We start from the raw sequence: 22,417 nt of genomic DNA, 5'->3' as shown, positions 1-22,417 counted from the left end.
GCAGTTACAACCAATACTACTCATTCCATTGTTAAACGTTTTCTCGTTTTTATTTGCGTTTTCCTTTGTTTTTCTTTCTGATCTTTTGATAAAAATAAATATAATTAACAGTAACATATTCTTCCCGTTTTCATCGATCAAAGCAGGGAGCGCGGTATGGGGAAAGAGGAGGGGGATGGCGGTAGGAAGAGAAGCATCTTTTTCGGCGCGCGGACTCCAAACGGACCGTATATGACGCACACATATCGTCCTTAGCTACTTCTTTTTGAGTCCGTCGCGGACGCGTATATGGTCCGTATTTCGTCGCTGGCCAACTACCTGTGTCACCACTCGACCACGGATCGCTGGCCGAAAGGCATGTTCAGTTGCCGTGATATTTGGGGCGAAACACAGCTAAATTTGGGTGAAAAATCGAGTAAATCACATGTATTAAGTGTGCATTTTCAGACTAGAATATCTGGATTCTGGAGGCCATTCAGCAATTTTTGAAAACTGATTTCCCATTAAAATTCGATTGCCTATCGATTGTGCTAAGTCTCGTTTCTGAACTCCACGGTCAGTTTAGACCATTCCCTAGTAAGAGACGTTCGATTTTGGCGAAAAATCGGGATTTTATGCGTTTTTCTTGTGTCTTCTTTCATACTGAAAAGAATGATGAGAGATGTGTAACACTGAATTGAACAGTGGTAGACAATGGGAAATAGAGTGAGAAAGGTGGTTAAAAAGAGAATGTAAAGACGAAAAGCAACAAACCAAGATATCAAAATATGAATATGACCAATAAGGCAACTTGAGACAGGAGAAAAAAAATTCATAAAGTTCTGTTGAGAAGTTTTCAGGTATTTGAGGTTCAACGGGTTCGTGAAGGTTGTTTGAGTCATAAAAAGCTACTCATTTAGAATCACTAATTTAGATTTTTTCTTAATAGTATGGAGGGAACTCGGGAATCTGTTTTTTGAGCAAAACTAAGACAGATGATCGATGTATAAATAGTTACAAATACACAGTCTAGTGCATTACATATTATATGAAACAGACAAAAACAGTTTTAAAAAACCGTAAAAACTTTTGAATTAAATTATTATTATTATTATCTCCACAACAATAAATACATATTTATGGCCTCTAACAGAAGATACTTGATCCAGATGCCTCTAGATACCGCGCTGATTGCTAAAAGACGTTCAATTCTCTAGTTTTCAAGAAAAATGAATATTGATTCAAGAGAAAATCCTTAACCTGTATTAAAATAAAAATACTGTAGATGTTTCTAAAAGTTTAGATTTTCAGTTACAGAATGTCGATATAATCTGGAGGCAACCAGAGTAAATGATCGTTTGCAGTGTCTTCTCAAAAATCGGAATAAAAAATCGCAGAAAAACGAGTGTTCGATAAGGTTAAATTATCACGCGATGACCAGAAGAGCGCTTCGAAAAATTCTGAAAGTAGAAGAGAAGAAAAAGAGTAAGGGATTTTGTCGGGTGGAAAAGTGGAAAAAAAGTTGAAATGAAGGCAGAGCTGCGCCGAATCCACGTCTCCGTAGCCAACTGGCTCTTGGAGACGTCGCGGATTGCTAGGAGACGTTCGATTTTGGTGGAGAGTAGCAATTTTATGGGTTTCTCTTCTTTTTGTTTTCAGATTTTTCTTTAATATATTAAAAAAAAACATAGCAGTTGTGAGCAAATTGAAGTTTGTAACAAGCTCAGTAAGGACTCCTCGATTATTGCGTTTAAAAAATGTTGTCATTACTATTATAACAACGTCTCACTATCAGAACAGCTTAAAACATGTGAATATCTCTGAAATTCACAATCAATCATAAAAATGTTAGCATCTTTTGATACCAGCACACTACTCACGCCTTTTGAGAAATTAAGTCCTACAACTTGTGCTTAATGAAGAAGAAGTTGTGAAGCAGTCTTAAAATGTCTCAAAATTTAAAAACTAGAAAGAAATCTCTTCCAATTGTCGGCGGATTGCAAGGATACTCACTCTTTTCGGAAAATGTAGTGTTCTTTTTTCCGCTCAATATTTTTTTGGAAATTCAACAATAAAACTATTCACTGAAGTGATCGTTTCTCGGCGCATTTTTTTAATAACCACAATCACACGAACGTAAAAATTTGTCTGGGAGCTACATATGAAAACTTTGAAACATTTGATAATTTAGACTCAAAAGATACCGTAAAAGCTGTATTAGAAGGGCGTGCCAATACGCGGGTTCTTCTAATAAACCGGCCTTTCTAGTACAGGTTTACAGTAATTCAAATTGCTTAGTTTTCATCGTAGCTACAAACATCATACGGTGCACTTATACTGTGCATTAACTATTCATTAGTAGGCTTTTTTGTAAGCTCTGAAAAGTTTTAAGGTCGATCACGATTAAAAATAACTACTTTCTTCTTACGGAAAAAGCTGTTTTGTAAATTAACATAACCAATCTATTCTGTTTCCAATATCCCGGTTTCTATCTCACCAGAATTACGGTAGACTCATCAAGTACGTCGATATTATCGACATTTCAACAATTTTTTAACAACTGTACGAACGAAAAAATTAATTGTTACGAGTGGCATTAACGTTTCAATCCCATCAGTGAGAAATCCCTATTTCACTCATTTTGTTCAAAAATTAAAAAGTGTTTTATTAAAAAGGCGTTTTTGATTGCTAAATAGGAAACCTTCGATTTTGGTGGAGAGTCGGAATTTTATGCGTTTTTCTTGTGTCTTTTTTCATATTGAAAGGAAGGATGACAGAAGTGTAACGCTGAAGTGAATGATGGAAGGCTATGGTGGCTCTAGACACCGCGCGGATTGCTAATGAACGATTCTCAAAGAAAATCTATATTGACTCAGGAGAAAATCTTGAATCTGTATTTTAAAAAATCAGAATTAAAATATTCTAGATATTTCTAAATTTAAAATTTTCAGTTACAGATAGTCGATATAATCTGGATCACAGCCACAGTAAGTGATCCTTTCGATTTACTGTAACATCTCAAAAAATCGAAATAAAAAATTCGCAGAAAAACAGGTGTTCGATTAAGTTAAATTACCACTCGATGACCAGAAGAGCGCAAAAAATTCGAAAGTAGAAGAGAAGAAAAAGATAAATGCATTTTGTGCGGCGGAAAAGTGGAAAATGAAATTGAAATAAAGGCAGGGTTGCGCCGAATCCAAGTTTCCGTAGCGAGGTGGCTCTAGGAGACGTCGCGGATTGCTAGGAGACGTTCGATTTCCGGTGGAGAATAGCGATTTTATGGGTTTCTCTTCTTTTTGCTTTCAGATTTTTCTTTCGTAGATTCAAAAAAAGACATAGCAGAATTTTTAAAAATGATGTTTCGAAAGTTTACAGTTACACCAGGTCTATGAAGTTTGTAACAAGCGCGGTAAAGTAGTAGGCTCCAAATATCTTAAGCAAAAGTATCGAGTGAAAAAGTGCAGGTCGTCTTAAATTACCAGAAACAAAATTATCCTGATGAATACCTAGAGTTTTCCATTTTGCAATTATAAAATTAATTGAATGCCGTAAATTTCATACATACATAGTTAATAATTGTGACCACTCTATTGTTTTACACATAACATGATACAGGGAAGAATATGTTGTAGTAGCTCAAAACTGGTCGGAGTAGATTTGAACTTCTCAGAATAGCTTGAAACATGTAAATATCAATGAAATTCACAATGTTACACATGATCATAAAATTTTTTGTATCATTTGACACCAGTATTACATCGTCTACACAAATGACCAAATCCTGAAAAATAAGTAGCTGAAGAAAAAGTTGTGAAGCAGTCTTATAATGTATCAAAGCTTAAATACTAGAAAGAAATCTCTTCGAATTGATTGCTAGGAGACTCACACTTTTCGAAAAATTTACTGTTCTGTTTTCATCACAAGGCAATATTTTTGGGTACTACAGCAATATCAACTTCCACGTGAACGTTTCTCTGCGCAATTTTTTCACAACTGTCACATTATAACTAACGAAACAAATTTGTCTGACAGGTAAACATGAAAATTTTGAAACATTTGATAATTTAGACTCATTTGAGATTTACCGTAAAATTGTATTAGAAAGGCATGCCCCTCTGGAGAGGTTCTTTTAATAAACCGGCACTTCTAATACAGCTTTCACGGTAATTTGAATTACACGGTCATATTCGTAGCTACAAACTTCCTGCCCGATACTGAGCACGATTTTTTTTGAACTCTGATCAGTTTTAAGCTTGAACACGATAAAAACAACTATTACCCAGTTACGGAAAAGATGTTTAGTAACTTTATTAACAAAACCAGCCTATTCTGTTTCCAATATCCCGGTTTCTATCTCACCGCAATTACAATATGTAGACTCAAGTACTTCAATAACGCTTTTGGAAATTTCTTCTGCCCTACGCCTAATTTGAAACATCCTACTCATAAGTATACTTTCCCCACCTATTATTTTTTAAACAACTGTACGAACTCTGAGTGGCATAAACGTCTCAATCCAGTATGTGAAAATTGAAAATTGAATGTTTCAGTAATTTTGTTTTGCCTTTCCGACATCTGTGTAAAATGTTCTGAGAATTCTCGAATTTCGACGGAAATCTCGGCAGCATTTTTGTGGTTTTTGATGAAATTTTTGTATGAAAACAACACCAAAATTCATCTTCAGTGATGAATAGAAAACATTTTCCTCAAATTTGTCATTTTCAAAATTAACTTCCGACATCCATTTTAAAAAATTCTACTTGATCACTAGGTTTGCATTTCCTACTGACATGGATTCTTTTTAAAATATCCTCTCATATTTCCTGTTTCATCTGAACATTGAGTTTTCAAAGTCCCTTCATAACATAATGTGTTCAGTACTTCCATGCCGTTTTCTTTTTTTTCAATTCTGTTTATTTTTGAATCTTCCATCATACCGGAATTGCGTGCTTCCGTTCTCAGAATATGTGGAAAAATAGATTGGAAACAGATGGTTGTCAGGAAATTGCGTAAACACAAATGCTCTTGAAAGTTTATGATTGAAAATAAATCCATGTGACGTAAAGAAATCTGAAATCTAGATTCAGGATTGTGGCGCAGTGCTAGTTGGCATTGGTGTAATAGTGTGTACTTTGGATGACGCTTTCATTTCGTGGAATCCATTGGTGCAAGCTCGACGGATTCCTGAAAAAATATTTTCTGTTTCCTATGGCTAACGAGAGTTTACAACATTTAGTGCTGACTCACTTCAGTTCGGAGAATTTGATTGAGAAATCTATTTCAGCAAAACAAATAGTTAACGCTGTGTGGTAGAGCGCAATTGTAAAATCTAAATATCCCCACACTCACTTTTAGCAGTAACCGTGTACTCCGACACCACATACATCACAATAATCGAATCAGTGGCTGGGTACAAAGTGAAACTGCATAGCATTACTCCAGAAGGCAGGCTGACGTCGAGGTTGAAAACTGGTAGAAATATTATGATAGTGATAGGGATGAATAAGATGATTGTGGGTGTTGTGATCTGGAAATGAGTGCATTGTTAGGATATATGTGAATCAACTTTTTTGAAAACTGTCCCAGTTATGACAACTCTCTGAAAATGTAAAAAAAGATTACCTGTAAAACCAAAGTCACAAAATGGAGCAAATATTCACAATGGAGCAAATATTCAGAATGCCCATAATACCCCTCCAACGAATTGACCCATCGACTGGGTCATATGCAACTATAGACATTGCTGGAATCTCTGAGATATTGACATTGTAGCGAAGAAGCACTTCTTCACGGAGATATTCATCAGATGTTTCATCTCTGGCCAGGAAGAAATAGGTTCCCAGGGCATATTGAAAACCGAAAAAGGCACAGTAGACAACCCAGATAAGGGAGTAGAACCCTTTGAAGTAGTTGAGTTTGTTTGTGCTGGAAATAGTCATAATTTGAAATCCAAAATCTAAAAATCTGTTTCTAAAATCAGTGAAAAATTGTACTAAATTTTGTGTTCAATATTCCATTTGCAATCTTTAAACTCACTCGAAAACCGCCCAGTATCTATAAATAAAATGTACTGATAGCAGAGACATGGTTGCTGAATGGAAAAATGTGTAGCCGGCTGAAATTGTTTGGCCAATGCTCCAGGGGGTACAATGCTCAAGGGGACAAAAGGGACATTTACTCTTGGGGGTACATAGTTGATGCTCAAAGGGACAAAGTCTCAGAGGGACACATGCTCAAAGGGACACTAAGTTGTTGGATTTGAGGGGGCCCCAAGTTATACTCAAGGGGACAATGAAAAATTCTCAAGGGGACAACAGTTTATACTCAAGGGGACAACAGTTTATACTCAATGGGACAACAGTTTATACTCAATGGGACAACAGTTTATACTCAAGGGGACAACAGTTTATACTCAAGGGGACAACAGTTTGTAGGCAAATAGATAATGAGAATGCTGGAAGAGAGAGAAAAGAACTTACTAGAATAGTTATTATTTATCGATGAGGAAACACTAGCATCTCTTTTCAATCATTGAGAGATGTCTCATTACGTCTATTGTTTGACATGAGAGTGGAGAATGAGATGACTTTAGTGTCACAATTATTTGTCGAAATAATCGATTTCGAACTATTCATTATTGTTTTTACGTTTTTCTTTTCAAATTATTATCTAATAACAATTCATTATAATGAGATTTTGCTGATTTGTTGAACAATACGATATGTGTGCTGCGGAAGTATCGAAATGAAGCAATGGAGTAAACTGTCTGACGTTTTTCTAACTTTTAGTTTATCTGAGTGAATACTCAATTCAACTGAAAACAAGCAGAAATTATAACTGTCCTCGTCTATCATGAAGACTTTAAACGTACTGGCACACAAGCATTACATTTTTCTACCAAACTCTATTGAATACAAATGCTGAAAACTCCCGAAAGTGACTATCACACAATCGAGAGTTTTTGGGTTGGTAAGGAAAAACAAAACGTTTCCTGAAGCGATCTGTAAAATTATGAGAAGCAATAAAGATTATTATAGAAATATGAGATTAACAATAGATTTAAAATTTACTAGATAGTTTATTTAGAATTACATAAACCGACAGTTCTGGACAAAAACTATTGTCCGAAAAAATTAAACCAAATCTAAGAGACCGATTGAATCAGTGGTGAGTTGGAGCAGCGATGACCTTGACTGCGTTTCTCTCAGACGAGCGATTTCAGCCTTTCTGTTCTTTCTGATTCCACTTGAAAAGGAAGTACATTCCATCGTAGCTAGCGAGTGCGGCACGGCAGATGTTGGCTCTTCCGAATTGCTCATGAAGGTCAACGAGACTCTCTGGGTGTGGATTGCCAGATTCCACGGACAGCATCAGCCATCTTGTATGAGCCAAGGCTGAAAAATGAGAAATTTTCAATATTAACCAGCCAAAGATAAAGAAAGAGACCAGCAACAACTCGTTTCTGATTGAAACGACGACTTTTACTTTTTTTAGTATCGGAGGTCGTCACAATTCTTACCTGCTAAGAGTTCCCGATCCGCCGGTTCGTCTTGAGTTCCGTATTTGACAACATCCCTTAGTAGATCGACTCTCCTCCAGTTCTGTTTCCACGAGTGAAATCTTCTCCTTGATTCATCGAACGATTTCTGCGAGGATCTGGAACGAAACAAATAAAAAACTAGACAACGGGAATATTAGCATTTCTCACCGAGCCGCATGGAGATGTCGAAGAAGTTGCACGCATTCGGAGGAGCGAGGAGTAATCGCTGAAAATAATTCGTGTTCAAGAAATGAATAAGAGATTATTGAATTGAGAGAAAACGAGATGAGAGCGGCAAAAATCTTCAAAAAATGAGAGAAACAGGCCAAAAGATCAACAAAAATAGGCCGGATATATCAAAGAATAGGCAAAAAAAACAAAAAATTTTAGGATTCTAGCGGAAAAGCAACAGAAATACCTTAAAAACAATAAAATTCACAAGAACAATTCCGAAAATCTCTTTAGAAATGAATATTATTACACTATATTACAGAAAAACTCGGAAAAGTACGAAAAAACTGGAAAAATTCTTAAAATTCGAAAAAAAATTCGTTCGAGAATGTTCGAAAGAACACCGCCTCGTTCCCATGGCCGAACGTTTCACGAGTTCTCGGCCACTTGTAGATTTACGGGGGCGTGTACTCTTGGAGAACAAGTAGAAAAACAATAAATATTTATCGAATAGTTTGCCTAATTCGGGGTATTTTATCATCGGTTGTTCTGCTACTTTGAGTGAAAATTCAAATTAAATTTATTATTTCGATTCACCCATAAACGAAAAAACTCAAATGATAAATTAAACTGGCTATTACTACGGAAAGTAATAATTAAAGAAAAGGAAAACAAAAAATCTGAAAAAAAACAAAAAAGAACAATTGAAAATAACAAGAGAATTGAGCAACATTCAATAAACATTAAGTATGAGTCTTCTTCAAGGAATTCGCTCTTGTATTGTACTTGGTTTGGCTGGATTTTTGTACGCGATTGCTGCGATGATGGTCGTCCGAAGATTTTCTGAACAGTCAGATTTTATTAAAGATTGAAAAAAAAACACCACTGTACCGAGAAAGTCGAGTATGCTTGGTTTTTGGAGATTTTGGGCTGTCCAAAGAGGAATCTATCTCAATGTTTTCGTCGCTTTTCAGAGCTCCTACGTTTGCTGCTTTGCTGGATTGATTTCTTTTTCTCGGGACGTTTATATTTTTTATAAATTTATTGAGCCTTCTGAACGTGGCGCAGTTGTCAGAATCAGAGCTGGATTCTGACTCCGTATGATTGGCCTGAAGAGAGTTCGACGGATTACTCTGTTTCTCCGTTTCATCACAAGCTGAATCTATCATCGTATCATCCGAATCGACTATTTCAGTAGGTGTTCGAATCGTCGTTTCTGTCATGTCGATATTAGAAGAGATGACTGAGTTTTCTCCATCAAAACTCGTTTCATTTTGTTCCGATGTTTTACCACGAGCAAATCTGAGAAAAAGTTGTTGCATGCATCTAATACGTTTTAACTCACCCAAGAAGGGTACGATCATCGTTGTTCCGCGAACTTGAAGTATATTTTCTTTTATTAAACCTTCTTGCTTCTTTTCCACTATTGATTCTTCTACTGAACTCTTTTCTCGAGATTTGTTTCAGATTTCTCCCCATTTCAGTCCAGCATCTCATTCTGGTATGAACCGGCAAAATAAGAGCAGTGGACAAACTGAAAATGTGGTACTGTTGTTCACAAACTTGCAAATCAGTCTTACATATGCAAACAAAGAGCATTCAAATCGGTCGAGCACTTTGAATTCTTGCAAACCAGTGTTGAACCATTGACGATGTGTACACTGACAGCTCTGAGAGAAACAAATATTTTTGAGAAAATAATGTAAACCTACTCTTCGCTGTTTCTGCTTTTCTGAACAAGAAACTTTTCATCAGTTTTAGTAGTGACTTCCAGAGAGAAAACATCGTTTAACTTTAACTTGTCTTGGTCGCAGCCTGGAAATACAAGTTTCATTTAGTCGGATTTTCTATTTGACTAACTGTTCCATAGAATGTTCGGGATTTTCAGCACTTGAGAAACGGATGATTTTAAAAATCCAACTTTTTGCAACATTTTGGACCGATCAAATCCTGTGGCGTTTTCACTATTTCGGTACGATGAATAGCTTATGAAGCCATCATTTCCATTCAAAACTGCATCAGCTAATCGACTTTTTTCTTCTGTAAAATCAGAGATAAAGTTCCCACTCTGGCGATTGATTTCTCACCTTCAACAATACAGATTAACTTTTCTGCGCAATGACTTCCGGTCACCGGTTTAGAAAAATGGTTCTTGATTTTTGAATTAAAGTTTTCAATCCGATTGGTTGTCACGTATTGCATTATTAATCCAGCTTGCAATCGTTGATACAGAGAATGGGTTTTAAACAAATCCAGTTTTCTGATATCCAACCTGAAGGAAATTTAGGAAAGTTACATTTGTTCCGGAGTAATAACAACTCACCAATTTTTCACAGTCTCACTCAAGTCCGATTCTTCTATTTTTTTCTCAAAACTATCGAAATTCATCACATCGAAAAGGCCTCCTCTTAACTGTCCGTCTTCCAAAGTTGTACCGAAGATCGTTCTGACTTCCGAGTCAGAAACTAACATTTCTCTCGTTAGATTGTCACGTCGATGAACCGCACAACGGAGAAGCACCGTATCTTTGAAATAATCTTTCTGTAAATTGTTTAAATAAGATTAAACATAATATTATAAAAACTCACATTTGTGTATTCGGATAAAGCGGATTCGCCGTCTGTAACAACAACTGGAACACCTTTCTGCAGTCTAGGATCCACATTGAGGAATTCTTGATGAAGACAATCGGCGAAAAACTTGTGGCACTCTCGTTTCTTACTGGAACTGATCATGAACGCCAAACAACAGTGGCGTGTTTTTGTGCTTGACCGAGTTCTGAAACGTAACAATTTTTAGATTAATTTAAAAGCAAACATACAGAAATCCGGTCAAATCGCAACTGATAATGGTAACTACGCAATCCGATAAATCGAAGGTGCAATCGATTTGGAGCTGGCCAGACATCTTATTTATTGTTCCGCTATTTGAATTTTTCGAGTGATAATCTAAAATTTCCAATACTTCAGGGATTATAAGTTTTTTCCTTACCGATAAAAGAATTTATATCATCAACCGACCATTTCTCTGATTGATCTAACGTGCTCTTATAATCCTGAATATTTATTCTAGTAGGCAAGGATTTTACATAGATTGACATCATATCCTTGTCGACATAAACGAATTCAAAATCTTTTCCTGAAAAAATGATTACAACAACTGTAATTTTTGATTACTCACCTTTCGAATTGAAATATGAATCTCTTGTTGTTGTTTGCAGCTGAGCTAACACTTCTGGGACAGTAACCGGAACCAATCCTCTGTTCTTCTTCACACAATCCGGCACCGTTCTAGCCAAATTGCGCACCTGAATTATTTTATTTTCTATTTCCTGTTTCTTTGGCAGTCTTTCATACTTGTTTCTCACTCAATTCGGGATGAATCTTTTTCAGATTCTCGAAAACTGACTTAATCGTCTTCCCGGCCAACTCCTCTCGAACCTTTTTACTCAAGCTATCTGAAAAATTTCGAGTCTAATTGTTTTTAATAGCAGAAAATCCACCTGAAATTCGATTATTCTTCATATTCATAAGATCGTCGTAGAAATGTCGAGCACCCGTTGATACGTAAACAACATGTAGAGTTTTTTCGTTCGCATTTTGAAGAGTCTGTAAATTTTCGTGTGTCTTTAATTAATTTTTAAACCTACATATTTCTTGAACGAAGAACAGAGAGGAGAACAAAAGCTTGTCACTTCGAACTGTTCTCCTGCCAACGAAATCAATCTCTTTCTTGGTTTAATCACTGGTTTTCCTAAATTATAGTTTTAAAATTTTTAATTCAAATAATAACGAGCTGACCTTTCTCCTTTCGTGACCACTTCAAACTATCATTGTATATTCCACTGGACACATCAAATGAAGCAAATTTCGAACCAGATTTCTCAAATTTTGGAAGAACGAAGTTGGAGACGTCTGTTGAAGTTCTGGCTCTGCAAAACCTTACTGCAATTCGTTGAATTCTAATAAGAAACATACCCCAATTTGACGATTGTTTCCATTTCTTTCTTTCGAAAGTTTATGAAGTACGGACCGCTCCTCCAAATGCCATCTGCTTCCAGAACTGAATTACAGTGTTAAGAATTTTCACACTCATTTCTATGCCACAAACCTTCCGAAAACTCCATTTTTTGCTGTTGAACACTTTTTTCTTTTAGGTCTCCATCATCTGAGCTTTCGGAACAGGAGGATTCCTGTTTTGATTTTTTATAAGGCTTGAATTCATCCCCCGTCTCCTCTGAGGAGCTTGACGAGTACTCATCATCCATTTATGTCCGTTCTGCAACTTTCACATTAATCTCAACGGAAACCGAGAGAGACGGCAAAGTAGAAGATATACAGTAGCGAGCATAAGTGAGCACCCCTTCATACTTTTATGTGTATCTCAGCTGAAATGAGTCCGTTTTGCATAAACTTTTTTATAAAAGAAAGCCAAAGTATTCAGCAATAAGAAAATATGTTTTTTGAAAAATTTCCGTCATTGATTTTTTCGATAATCGATTTTTCCTGATCTTGATTTGAAAATTCGAAAAAAAACTTTTTATTTTTCTCTTGGAGATATTGAGTTTTTGAATTGAAAATGTTGGAAAACACTCAAATAAACAAAAAATTATGTTGAATTAGCTTCTCAACTCCTGAGTATCGTGCTAGAGCTCCAGAAGTCAAAAGTAGTGCCCTCGGGGAAATAATCATAACTCATCAAAAAATGTTTCATATTTTTTGAAACATGCACCAAAATACGTGTCTTGAGTTTTTCTACAAACCAACATTAAAAAGTTACAATTTTAGAAAAAAATAATTTTTCTAATTTTTTTCACTCAAAAATTATTTTATTCCCATTTTTTCCCAATTTCCGTCATTTTTTGGTTATAAAACGTACATACCTTTCAAAAACTGTATGCAAAGTGCTTTGTCACAAATAACAAAACACATGTATGTATTCCTTGTTCGTGTTATAGCCAGTAAATAACGGAAATTGAGAAAAAATGAGAATAAAATAATTTTTGAGTGAAACAAATTAGAAAAATTATTTTTTCTAAAATTGTAACTTTTTAATGTTGGTTTGTAGAAAAACTCAAAACGCGTATTTTCGTACATGTTTTAATTAATTTGGAGCAATTTTTGATGAGTTATGATTATTTCCCCGAGGGCACTACTTTTGCTTTCTGGAGCTCTAGCACGATGGTCAGAGGTTGAGAAGCCAATTCAACATAATTTTTTGCTTATCTGATCATTTTCCAACATTTAGAAGCAAAAAACTCAATAATTCCAGGGGAAAATAAAAAGTTTTTTTTTCTGATTTTCAAATCAAGATCAGGAAAAATCGATTATCGAAAAAATCAGTGACGGAAATTTTTCAAAAAACATATTTTCTTATTGCTGAATACTTTGGCTTTCTTTCAAAAAAAAGTTCATGCAAAACGGACACGATTCAGCAGAGTTACACATAAAAGTATGAAGGGGTGCTCACTTATGCTCGCTACTGTAATTAAATTTAAACAATTTACGTGTATGGCTCTAGATGAGTACTAAAAATAACAACAAAAAAACAGAAAAATTGGTGATAAAATACCCCGAAATAGGCAAACTTTTCGATAAATATTTCTTATTTTCCTACTTGTTCTCCAAGAGTACACGACCCCCGTAAATCTACAAGTGGCCGCGTGCAGAAAACGTTCGGCCATGGGAACGAGGCGGTGTTCTTTCGAACATTCTCGAACGAATTTTTTTTCGAATTTTAAGAATTTTTCCAGTTTTTTCGTACTTTTCCGAGTTTTTCTGTAATATAGTGTAATAATATTCATTTCTAAAGAGATTTTCGGAATTGTTTGTGAACAACAGTACCACATTTTCAGTTTGTCCACTGCTCTTATTTTGCCGGTTCATACCAGAATGAGATGCTGGACTGAAATGGGGAGAAATCTGAAACAAATCTCGAGAAAAGAGTTCAGTAGAAGAATCAATAGTGGAAAAGAAGCAAGAAGGTTTAATAAAAGAAAATATACTTCAAGTTCGCGGAACAACGATGATCGTACCCTTCTTGGGTGAGTTAAAACGTATTAGATGCATGCAACAACTTTTTCTCAGATTTGCTCGTGGTAAAACATCGGAACAAAATGAAACGAGTTTTGATGGAGAAAACTCAGTCATCTCTTCTAATATCGACATGACAGAAACGACGATTCGAACACCTACTGAAATAGTCGATTCGGATGATACGATGATAGATTCAGCTTGTGATGAAACGGAGAAACAGAGTAATCCGTCGAACTCTCTTCAGGCCAATCATACGGAGTCAGAATCCAGCTCTGATTCTGACAACTGCGCCACGTTCAGAAGGCTCAATAAATTTATAAAAAATATAAACGTCCCGAGAAAAAGAAATCAATCCAGCAAAGCAGCAAACGTAGGAGCTCTGAAAAGCGACGAAAACATTGAGATAGATTCCTCTTTGGACAGCCCAAAATCTCCAAAAACCAAGCATACTCGACTTTCTCGGTACAGTGGTGTTTTTTTTTCAATCTTTAATAAAATCTGACTGTTCAGAAAATCTTCGGACGACCATCATCGCAGCAATCGCGTACAAAAATCCAGCCAAACCAAGTACAATACAAGAGCGAATTCCTTGAAGAAGACTCATACTTAATGTTTATTGAATGTTGCTCAATTCTCTTGTTATTTTCAATTGTTCTTTTTTGTTTTTTTTCAGATTTTTTGTTTTCCTTTTCTTTAATTATTACTTTCCGTAGTAATAGCCAGTTTAATTTATCATTTGAGTTTTTTCGTTTATGGGTGAATCGAAATAATAAATTTAATTTGAATTTTCACTCAAAGTAGCAGAACAACCGATGATAAAATACCCCGAATTAGGCAAACTATTCGATAAATATTTATTGTTTTTCTACTTGTTCTCCAAGAGTACACGCCCCCGTAAATCTACAAGTGGCCGAGAACTCGTGAAACGTTCGGCCATGGGAACGAGGCGGTGTTCTTTCGAACATTCTCGAACGAATTTTTTTTCGAATTTTAAGAATTTTTCCAGTTTTTTCGTACTTTTCCGAGTTTTTCTGTAATATAGTGTAATAATATTCATTTCTAAAGAGATTTTCGGAATTGTTCTTGTGAATTTTATTGTTTTTAAGGTATTTCTGTTGCTTTTCCGCTAGAATCCTAAAATTTTTTGTTTTTTTTTGCCTATTCTTTGATATATCCGGCCTATTTTTGTTGATCTTTTGGCCTGTTTCTCTCATTTTTTGAAGATTTTTGCCGCTCTCATCTCGTTTTCTCTCAATTCAATAATCTCTTATTCATTTCTTGAACACGAATTATTTTCAGCGATTACTCCTCGCTCCTCCGAATGCGTGCAACTTCTTCGACATCTCCATGCGGCTCGGTGAGAAATGCTAATATTCCCGTTGTCTAGTTTTTTATTTGTTTCGTTCCAGATCCTCGCAGAAATCGTTCGATGAATCAAGGAGAAGATTTCACTCGTGGAAACGGAACTGGAGGAGAGTCGATCTACTAAGGGATGTTGTCAAATACGGAACTCAAGACGAACCGGCGGATCGGGAACTCTTAGCAGGTAAGAATTGTGACGACCTCCGATACTAAAAAAAGTAAAAGTCGTCGTTTCAATCAGAAACGAGTTGTTGCTGGTCTCTTTCTTTATCTTTGGCTGGTTAATATTGAAAATTTCTCATTTTTCAGCCTTGGCTCATACAAGATGGCTGATGCTGTCCGTGGAATCTGGCAATCCACACCCAGAGAGTCTCGTTGACCTTCATGAGCAATTCGGAAGAGCCAACATCTGCCGTGCCGCACTCGCTAGCTACGATGGAATGTACTTCCTTTTCAAGTGGAATCAGAAAGAACAGAAAGGCTGAAATCGCTCGTCTGAGAGAAACGCAGTCAAGGTCATCGCTGCTCCAACTCACCACTGATTCAATCGGTCTCTTAGATTTGGTTTAATTTTTTCGGACAATAGTTTTTGTCCAGAACTGTCGGTTTATGTAATTCTAAATAAACTATCTAGTAAATTTTAAATCTATTGTTAATCTCATATTTCTATAATAATCTTTATTGCTTCTCATAATTTTACAGATCGCTTCAGGAAACGTTTTGTTTTTCCTTACCAACCCAAAAACTCTCGATTGTGTGATAGTCACTTTCGGGAGTTTTCAGCATTTGTATTCAATAGAGTTTGGTAGAAAAATGTAATGCTTGTGTGCCAGTACGTTTAAAGTCTTCATGATAGACGAGGACAGTTATAATTTCTGCTTGTTTTCAGTTGAATTGAGTATTCACTCAGATAAACTAAAAGTTAGAAAAACGTCAGACAGTTTACTCCATTGCTTCATTTCGATACTTCCGCAGCACACATATCGTATTGTTCAACAAATCAGCAAAATCTCATTATAATGAATTGTTATTAGATAATAATTTGAAAAGAAAAACGTAAAAACAATAATGAATAGTTCGAAATCGATTATTTCGACAAATAATTGTGACACTAAAGTCATCTCATTCTCCACTCTCATGTCAAACAATAGACGTAATGAGACATCTCTCAATGATTGAAAAGAGATGCTAGTGTTTCCTCATCGATAAATAATAACTATTCTAGTAAGTTCTTTTCTCTCTCTTCCAGCATTCTCATTATCTATTTGCCTACAAACTGTTGTCCCCTTGAGTATAAACTGTTGTCCCCTTGAGTATAAACTGTTGTCCCATTGAGTATAAACTGTTGTCCCATTGAGTATAAACTGTTGTCCCCTTGAGTATAAACTGTTGTCCCCTTGAGAATTTTTCATTGTCCCCTTGAGTATAACTTGGGGCCCCCTCAAATCCAACAACTTAGTGTCCCTTTGAGCATGTGTCCCTCTGAGACTTTGTCCCTTTGAGCATCAACTATGTACCCCCAAGAGTAAATGTCCCCTTTGTCCCCTTGAGCATTGTACCCCCTGGAGCATAGACCAAATTGTTTTTCTCATCGAAAAATGTTGATCCGAAAACTAACCCAAAGGTATATTCCTTGACCACGACCCACTCAAACCGAATGATTCCTCAAAACTGAAGAATAGTAAGGCGGCTTTGTAGTTGTGCACGTTCTAAACTTATTTCTCAATACTTAGTTTTTTTTTTTCTCTTAAATTTATAAAAAGTTATTACCGGCCACACAAAAATCTCCACTGTTGCAAAAGTCATACCGAGCAGTGTAAACGCACTGATAAGGTACTTGTATGACCCAAAATTCTTCTGTGCTCCGAAATAGTTGAGGAGCAAGAGAATGGTTCCAGCTGTGATTGTCATGACAAAACCAAGTTTTGGGACAAAATGAGTGACGGAGATCCAGAAGAGGTACGTGCCAGGGGAGGACATGGTGGAGTCTGACTGATTGAATATTGGTGTTATTGTGAGGAGTGGAACGGGATTCAAGGAACTGAGAAAACAGCGTATTTATAATAAAACGAATTCACATAACGCGAAATACAATAATGGTTCTCCGAAATATAACAAGTCCATCAACTATAATATTTACAGAAAACAACAAGTTCAACGAAAATGCCAGATCATAAAGTACACAGCCCAACAATAAATACAAATTGTCGAGCAAAAAGGTAAATACTGCAACAGCAAGAAATGAGTTTGATATATTTATTTTTTGTTTCACAAACATTTGAAAAATAAGATTGATTGTAATCAATATTGGTGTTATGCAAAGTGCTATGTTTTACCCATTATTGAATATTGCTCTGTAGTATACTCACCCCCTCCTGCTTCTAAATTATCGTTATCGCTAGAAACTCCTCTCCGTTTCTTCACCAGGAAAATCTTTCAACGCTGTAACATAACTTATTCCTCCTATTCCGATCGTCTAGCCCAACTTAATCTCTTCTCGCCATCGTAGACTAAAAGCCCAGCTTCTCCTCCTATATAAATTTCTAAGCGGTACCTCATACTTTCCACACCTAGATTCGTACATCCGGTTTTCCTCCTCCACCCGTCGCCCTATGAATCTTATTTGTATTAAACCCAAGTGCTCTGACTTTTTTTCCCACACCATTCCCATCTGGAATGCCATTACCTCCCAAAGCTCATATTTTCTCTCCCCTTCCGAGTTCAATACCCTAATCTCATCTAGTATCACACGCTATTAGAGCTTATTCTTATTCTGTACTCCCAAACCACCTTTCCCCGCATTACCACATTGCTCAATTCTTAATGCCTTCTTTTATTCCCCTCATACCGGTCATTATTTTTTTTTGTTGCCCCACTTCTCTCACTTTAACCCACCCTTTGAATGGTCTCGTGAGGGACTCATTCTCAGCCTCCCGCCCCATATATTGATAATTTTTTATAAGAATAAAATACAATACAATAAATAAATTATTGGTAACTATTGGAAATTAGTGACTCCGCTAATAAGAATTGATAAGAGTCTTCTCAATGCACGAAACATGCAGGTTACTAAAATTGCTGTTTCACTATTTCCATTAACTAGAGGATTTATCGTCATACTAATACTGGTTCTTTGTTCACAATTTTCACCGTAACCACGTAGAGTCCCGGACTACCTATGCAGACGCGCTCTATTGACGAGCATGGCACACATTGTCGTAGCGGTCTAATGTTCACCACGGTATGCACAGAAAGTTCTAAAGTTCACCGCTATGACAATGTGTGCCATGCTCGTCAATAGAGCGCGTCTGCATAGGTAGTCCGGGACTCTACGTGCATAACAATTTCGAATACTTAAACTTAACCCCAAGTTTACAAATATCCTTCCTCGCTGAATGTGTAGTATTCATTTATATGTTCGGTTCGAGGAGACAGTATATAACAAGCACAACATATTTCTCATCTGGAAAAGGTTTTTCTGAAACCGACAACTTTTATCCTATAAGAATATCTGATCCAGTGAAAAAATACTGATACAATATATGGTCTCAAAAAGAGGAAATGGATTCAAAAACTGGCAATGAGTGCAAGGATATTTTTTAAAGTTTAAAGTTCTTTATCAATTTATTGGTGAGCTACTTATTTTACGAATTCCTGTTTCTGAAGTTTGCAAAAAATTTGGAGGCTCATAACTTTACATTAATTTACGAGAGTTCACAGAGTGTTAATTTTTCCCATTAGACAAGATTTTCTCAAACTGACCAGAATGAAACATGAAATAATCACAACCAAATTTTGCTCCACAACATGTTTTACTTTACACATTTCCCGTTGGTTTTAGTCCTTTTATTTTATCTCGAATTCAGAATAATATGCTTCATATGATGCTGAATCGGGAAGCTGACTCGTTTTGTCGATGACTTTTTGCAATTCTGGAAAATTTTTGCTTTTTTTGACATCTTCTACGTTAATTTCTTACTAGCAAGCATTGCTTTATCTGTATAAATGAACGAATACTGTTACATGTGGTTAAAAAGTAGGACCGTCATTCAAAAAGGCAGTGATGTAATCCAATCCACAAAAAATATGATAGTTCAATGTCTAGATTAACCTAACTCTTATTTTTATTCTACATTTATTCTCAAAAAGATAGAGCAAAATCTACCGATCAATTGAAACACATTTCATGATGAGAAATATTCAATGAGAAACAGTAAATATGCTATTGTTTCGGTGGCTTGGGAAAGTTTTAAAGGTCCTCCAAGTATCAATCATTTTGAAATTTTTCGTGAATTGCTTTTGTCGTCTCGAGATTTTTGTAATTTGAAGATTTTTTTTTCAAAAATTCAAAAACTAAACAGCTAATCTAGAGAAAATGAAACAGTATCTCAATATTTTCTGTTTCACAACTTTCCTAACTTATGATATTCTGAAAACATTTCAATACCAATTTTTTTCCCATTCAACCCTCAATATTTCTAAACTACTGACCTCTGTTTGATAATTGATATGTTTTCAGTTCTAACCCAATGACTCATCACCGTAAAGTGACGCATCTCAACAAAATCAGGTGGCTTCCAACTCATTTCCTTCTCAAATTTCATCACAATAAACCAAATGAGTTTACATTATCTCAGTCTCTTCTGATCGTCGGCCTCTTGATTCCTCTCCCTCTTCCAGAGATATCAAAATAACAAACTTTCCTCCTCCCATCCATCCTTGACTCCGCCCACAAAACTTAGAGACAAAGAGGAGATGAGAGAGCAGAGAGAAAAAAGAGAAAAACGGAGAAGAAAAGTGTATAAAACCAGGGGCCAACGGGCGGGTCGGCCTCACTTGTCAACAAAAGAGAAATCTTTTTTCTTGACAAAGGAAACGGAGAAATGAGGTGTTCTTTTTTGATTCTTGCTGCGCTTTTTGCACTTTCGCAGGTTAGTTTTGGGGTTTTTTGGGAATTTAAAAGAAAGTTTGTGTTTTAAAATAATACGATAGCTCATATCTACTTCTTTCATTGATTGAACCTTTTGTATAAAATGAGAATTTTCCAAAACTTAAGTTTTCAATCTCAGTCTTTTATTTGGATGATAGAATTTAGGGTGTGTTTCAAAATACTAGTAAAATATTTGGGTATCTCTGGTGTTAATGTCAGAAAATAATTTTGTACATTTAAAAAATTGTTTCCTTATTTTTCGGTTTAAATCTTGTTTTTTCTAAGTCGTCCGTACTCGGTTTCCAAATAACTGAAACTGGGTTTGACCTATTCATTAAACTTTAAGACGCACTCTCCGAGTCGATCGAGCATCGATCAACAGACCATGTTCACCCGAAAAAAGTTGATCATCTCCGATTTGTCAATCCTTTTGATCAGAGATAGTATCAAGTGTTTTCAGCAGAACGAAGTACTTTTTGGCCAGGTCCGTCACCTGGGTACCTAGAAAAATCAAAAAATCGATATTTTTCGAAAATTTTTCCTGAAGTAGTTAGCTATGAAATCTTAACGGGAAATTAATGTAGACACTATTTTAAGCATTTTTTGTGTTCAGAAGAAAATTCCAGCTCAACACCTTCATAGTGAAAATTTTGAAAATTCATGAAATTTTCGGGTTTTTTTCATGAAATCGTTTTTATCTCGACAGTGACACGAGAAGACAGCGTTTTTTATTTAATATTCGAAATCTACATGAAATTTGGTATTGGAAACATGTTGTCCCTACTCGTAACTCGGGGACCAAAGAACGGTTTTTGAGGGAAGAATGAGAAAAACTTGAATTATAATTTTCGAGGTCCTCCGGTAAATCATTTTTGATGTTCAAAAACAAAGGTTTTTTGATTTTTCTTATTTAGTCATGTCATTTTCTTTTATTCCCAACACGATTTTCGATCATACCACAAAATTTTTTTCGAAAAAATTGAATTTTTTGAATTTTTGAAATTTTTTCCTGAAATGAATTTTTTGAACTGAAATATGAAGGATAACAATATAAAATTAGGAGGATATGATTGAAACATAATTTAGGTCTATGAAAAAACAAATTTCCATCATCGGGTCATGTGCAACGTACGCTTTCAGGGTGAAATTTAGAGAAATGTTCAACTACGGTAGTTGATGCATAGGAAATTGGTACTTGCAACGTTATTTGGCAAAGGACTGTGTTGAAAATGACAGAAAACATAGGAAAACTGCAAAAATAGATTAATATAGCGAGACTTTCTATTTACGAAAAAAAAAAGAAAAAAAAAACCTTTTCTGACTTCCAAAAAAGGTCAGACCATTGAACATGTATGAGTCTCTTTTTTTCAATTTTTTTTTCGAAAGTCTTGCTATGTCAATCAATTTTTGCAGTTTTCTTATGTTTTCTGTCATTTTCAACACAGTCCTTTGCCAAATAACGTTTCAAGTACGAAGTTCCTTTGTATCAACTAATCTAGTTGAACATTTCGCCAAATTTCATCCCGAAAGCGTAAATTGCAGATGACCCGATGATGGAAATCAGTTTTTTCATAAGCTTAAATTATGTTTCAGTCATATCCTCTTAATTTTATATTGTTATCCTTCATATTTCAGTTCAAATTATTCATTTCAGGAAAAAATTTCAAAAATTCAAAAAATTCAATTTTTCGAAAATTTTTTTGTGGTATGATCGAAAATCGTGTTGGGAATAAAAGAAAATGACATGACTGAATAAGAAAAATCAAAAAACCTTTGTTTTTGAACATCAAAAATGATTTACCGGAGGACCTCGAAAATTATAATTCAAGTTTTTCTCATTCTTCCCTCAAAAACCGTTCTTTGGTCCCCGAGTTACGAGTAGGGACAATATGTTTCCAATACCAAATTTCATGTAGATTTCGAATATTAAATAAAAAACGCTGTCTTCTCGTGTCACTGTCGAGATAAAAACGATTTCATGAAAAAAACCCGAAAATTTCATGAATTTTCAAAATTTTCACTATGAAGGTGTTGAGCTGGAATTTTCTTCTGAACACAAAAAATGCTTAAAATAGTGTCTACATTAATTTCCCGTTGAGATTTCATAGCTAACTACTTCAGGAAAAATTTTCGAAAAATATCGATTTTTTGATTTTCCTAGGTACTCAGGTGACGGACCTGGCCAAAAAGTACTCCAATTTGCTGAATACACTTGATACTATCTCTGGTCAAAAGGATTGACAAATCGGAGATGGTCAACTTTTTTCGGGTGAACATGGGTGATCGAACGAGTCAGAGAGTGCGTCTTAATATTTTTGTGATTACTATAACTTTGAAATTCTATACTTTCTCCATACATCAGTTTCATGAAATATAAATGACAATATCAAAAGCTCAGTT

The 22,417-nt window shown here is 35.5% G+C and overlaps 1 protein-coding gene across 1 annotated transcript; it reads left to right on the top strand.

Moving 5' to 3' along the window:
* Positions 1-13,581: 13,581 nt before the first annotated feature.
* On the top strand, positions 13,582-15,572 carry GCK72_012682 (uncharacterized protein; the record flags this gene model as incomplete). Its single annotated transcript, XM_053729314.1, has 5 exons — positions 13,582-13,733; positions 13,777-13,946; positions 15,025-15,082; positions 15,135-15,271; positions 15,397-15,572. The coding sequence occupies 5 exons, from the start codon at positions 13,582-13,584 to the stop codon at positions 15,570-15,572; spliced, it is 693 nt and encodes a 230-aa protein (XP_053584086.1).
* Between the last annotated feature and the right edge of the window lie 6,845 nt (positions 15,573-22,417).

The sequence above is a fragment of the Caenorhabditis remanei genome, chromosome IV, assembly GCF_010183535.1.
Source record: "Caenorhabditis remanei strain PX506 chromosome IV, whole genome shotgun sequence".
In the NCBI taxonomy this organism is placed as follows: Eukaryota; Metazoa; Nematoda; class Chromadorea; order Rhabditida; family Rhabditidae; genus Caenorhabditis; species Caenorhabditis remanei.
The sequence above is the reverse complement of the archived record's forward strand: the minus strand, read 5'-3'. Positions and strand labels throughout refer to the sequence as shown.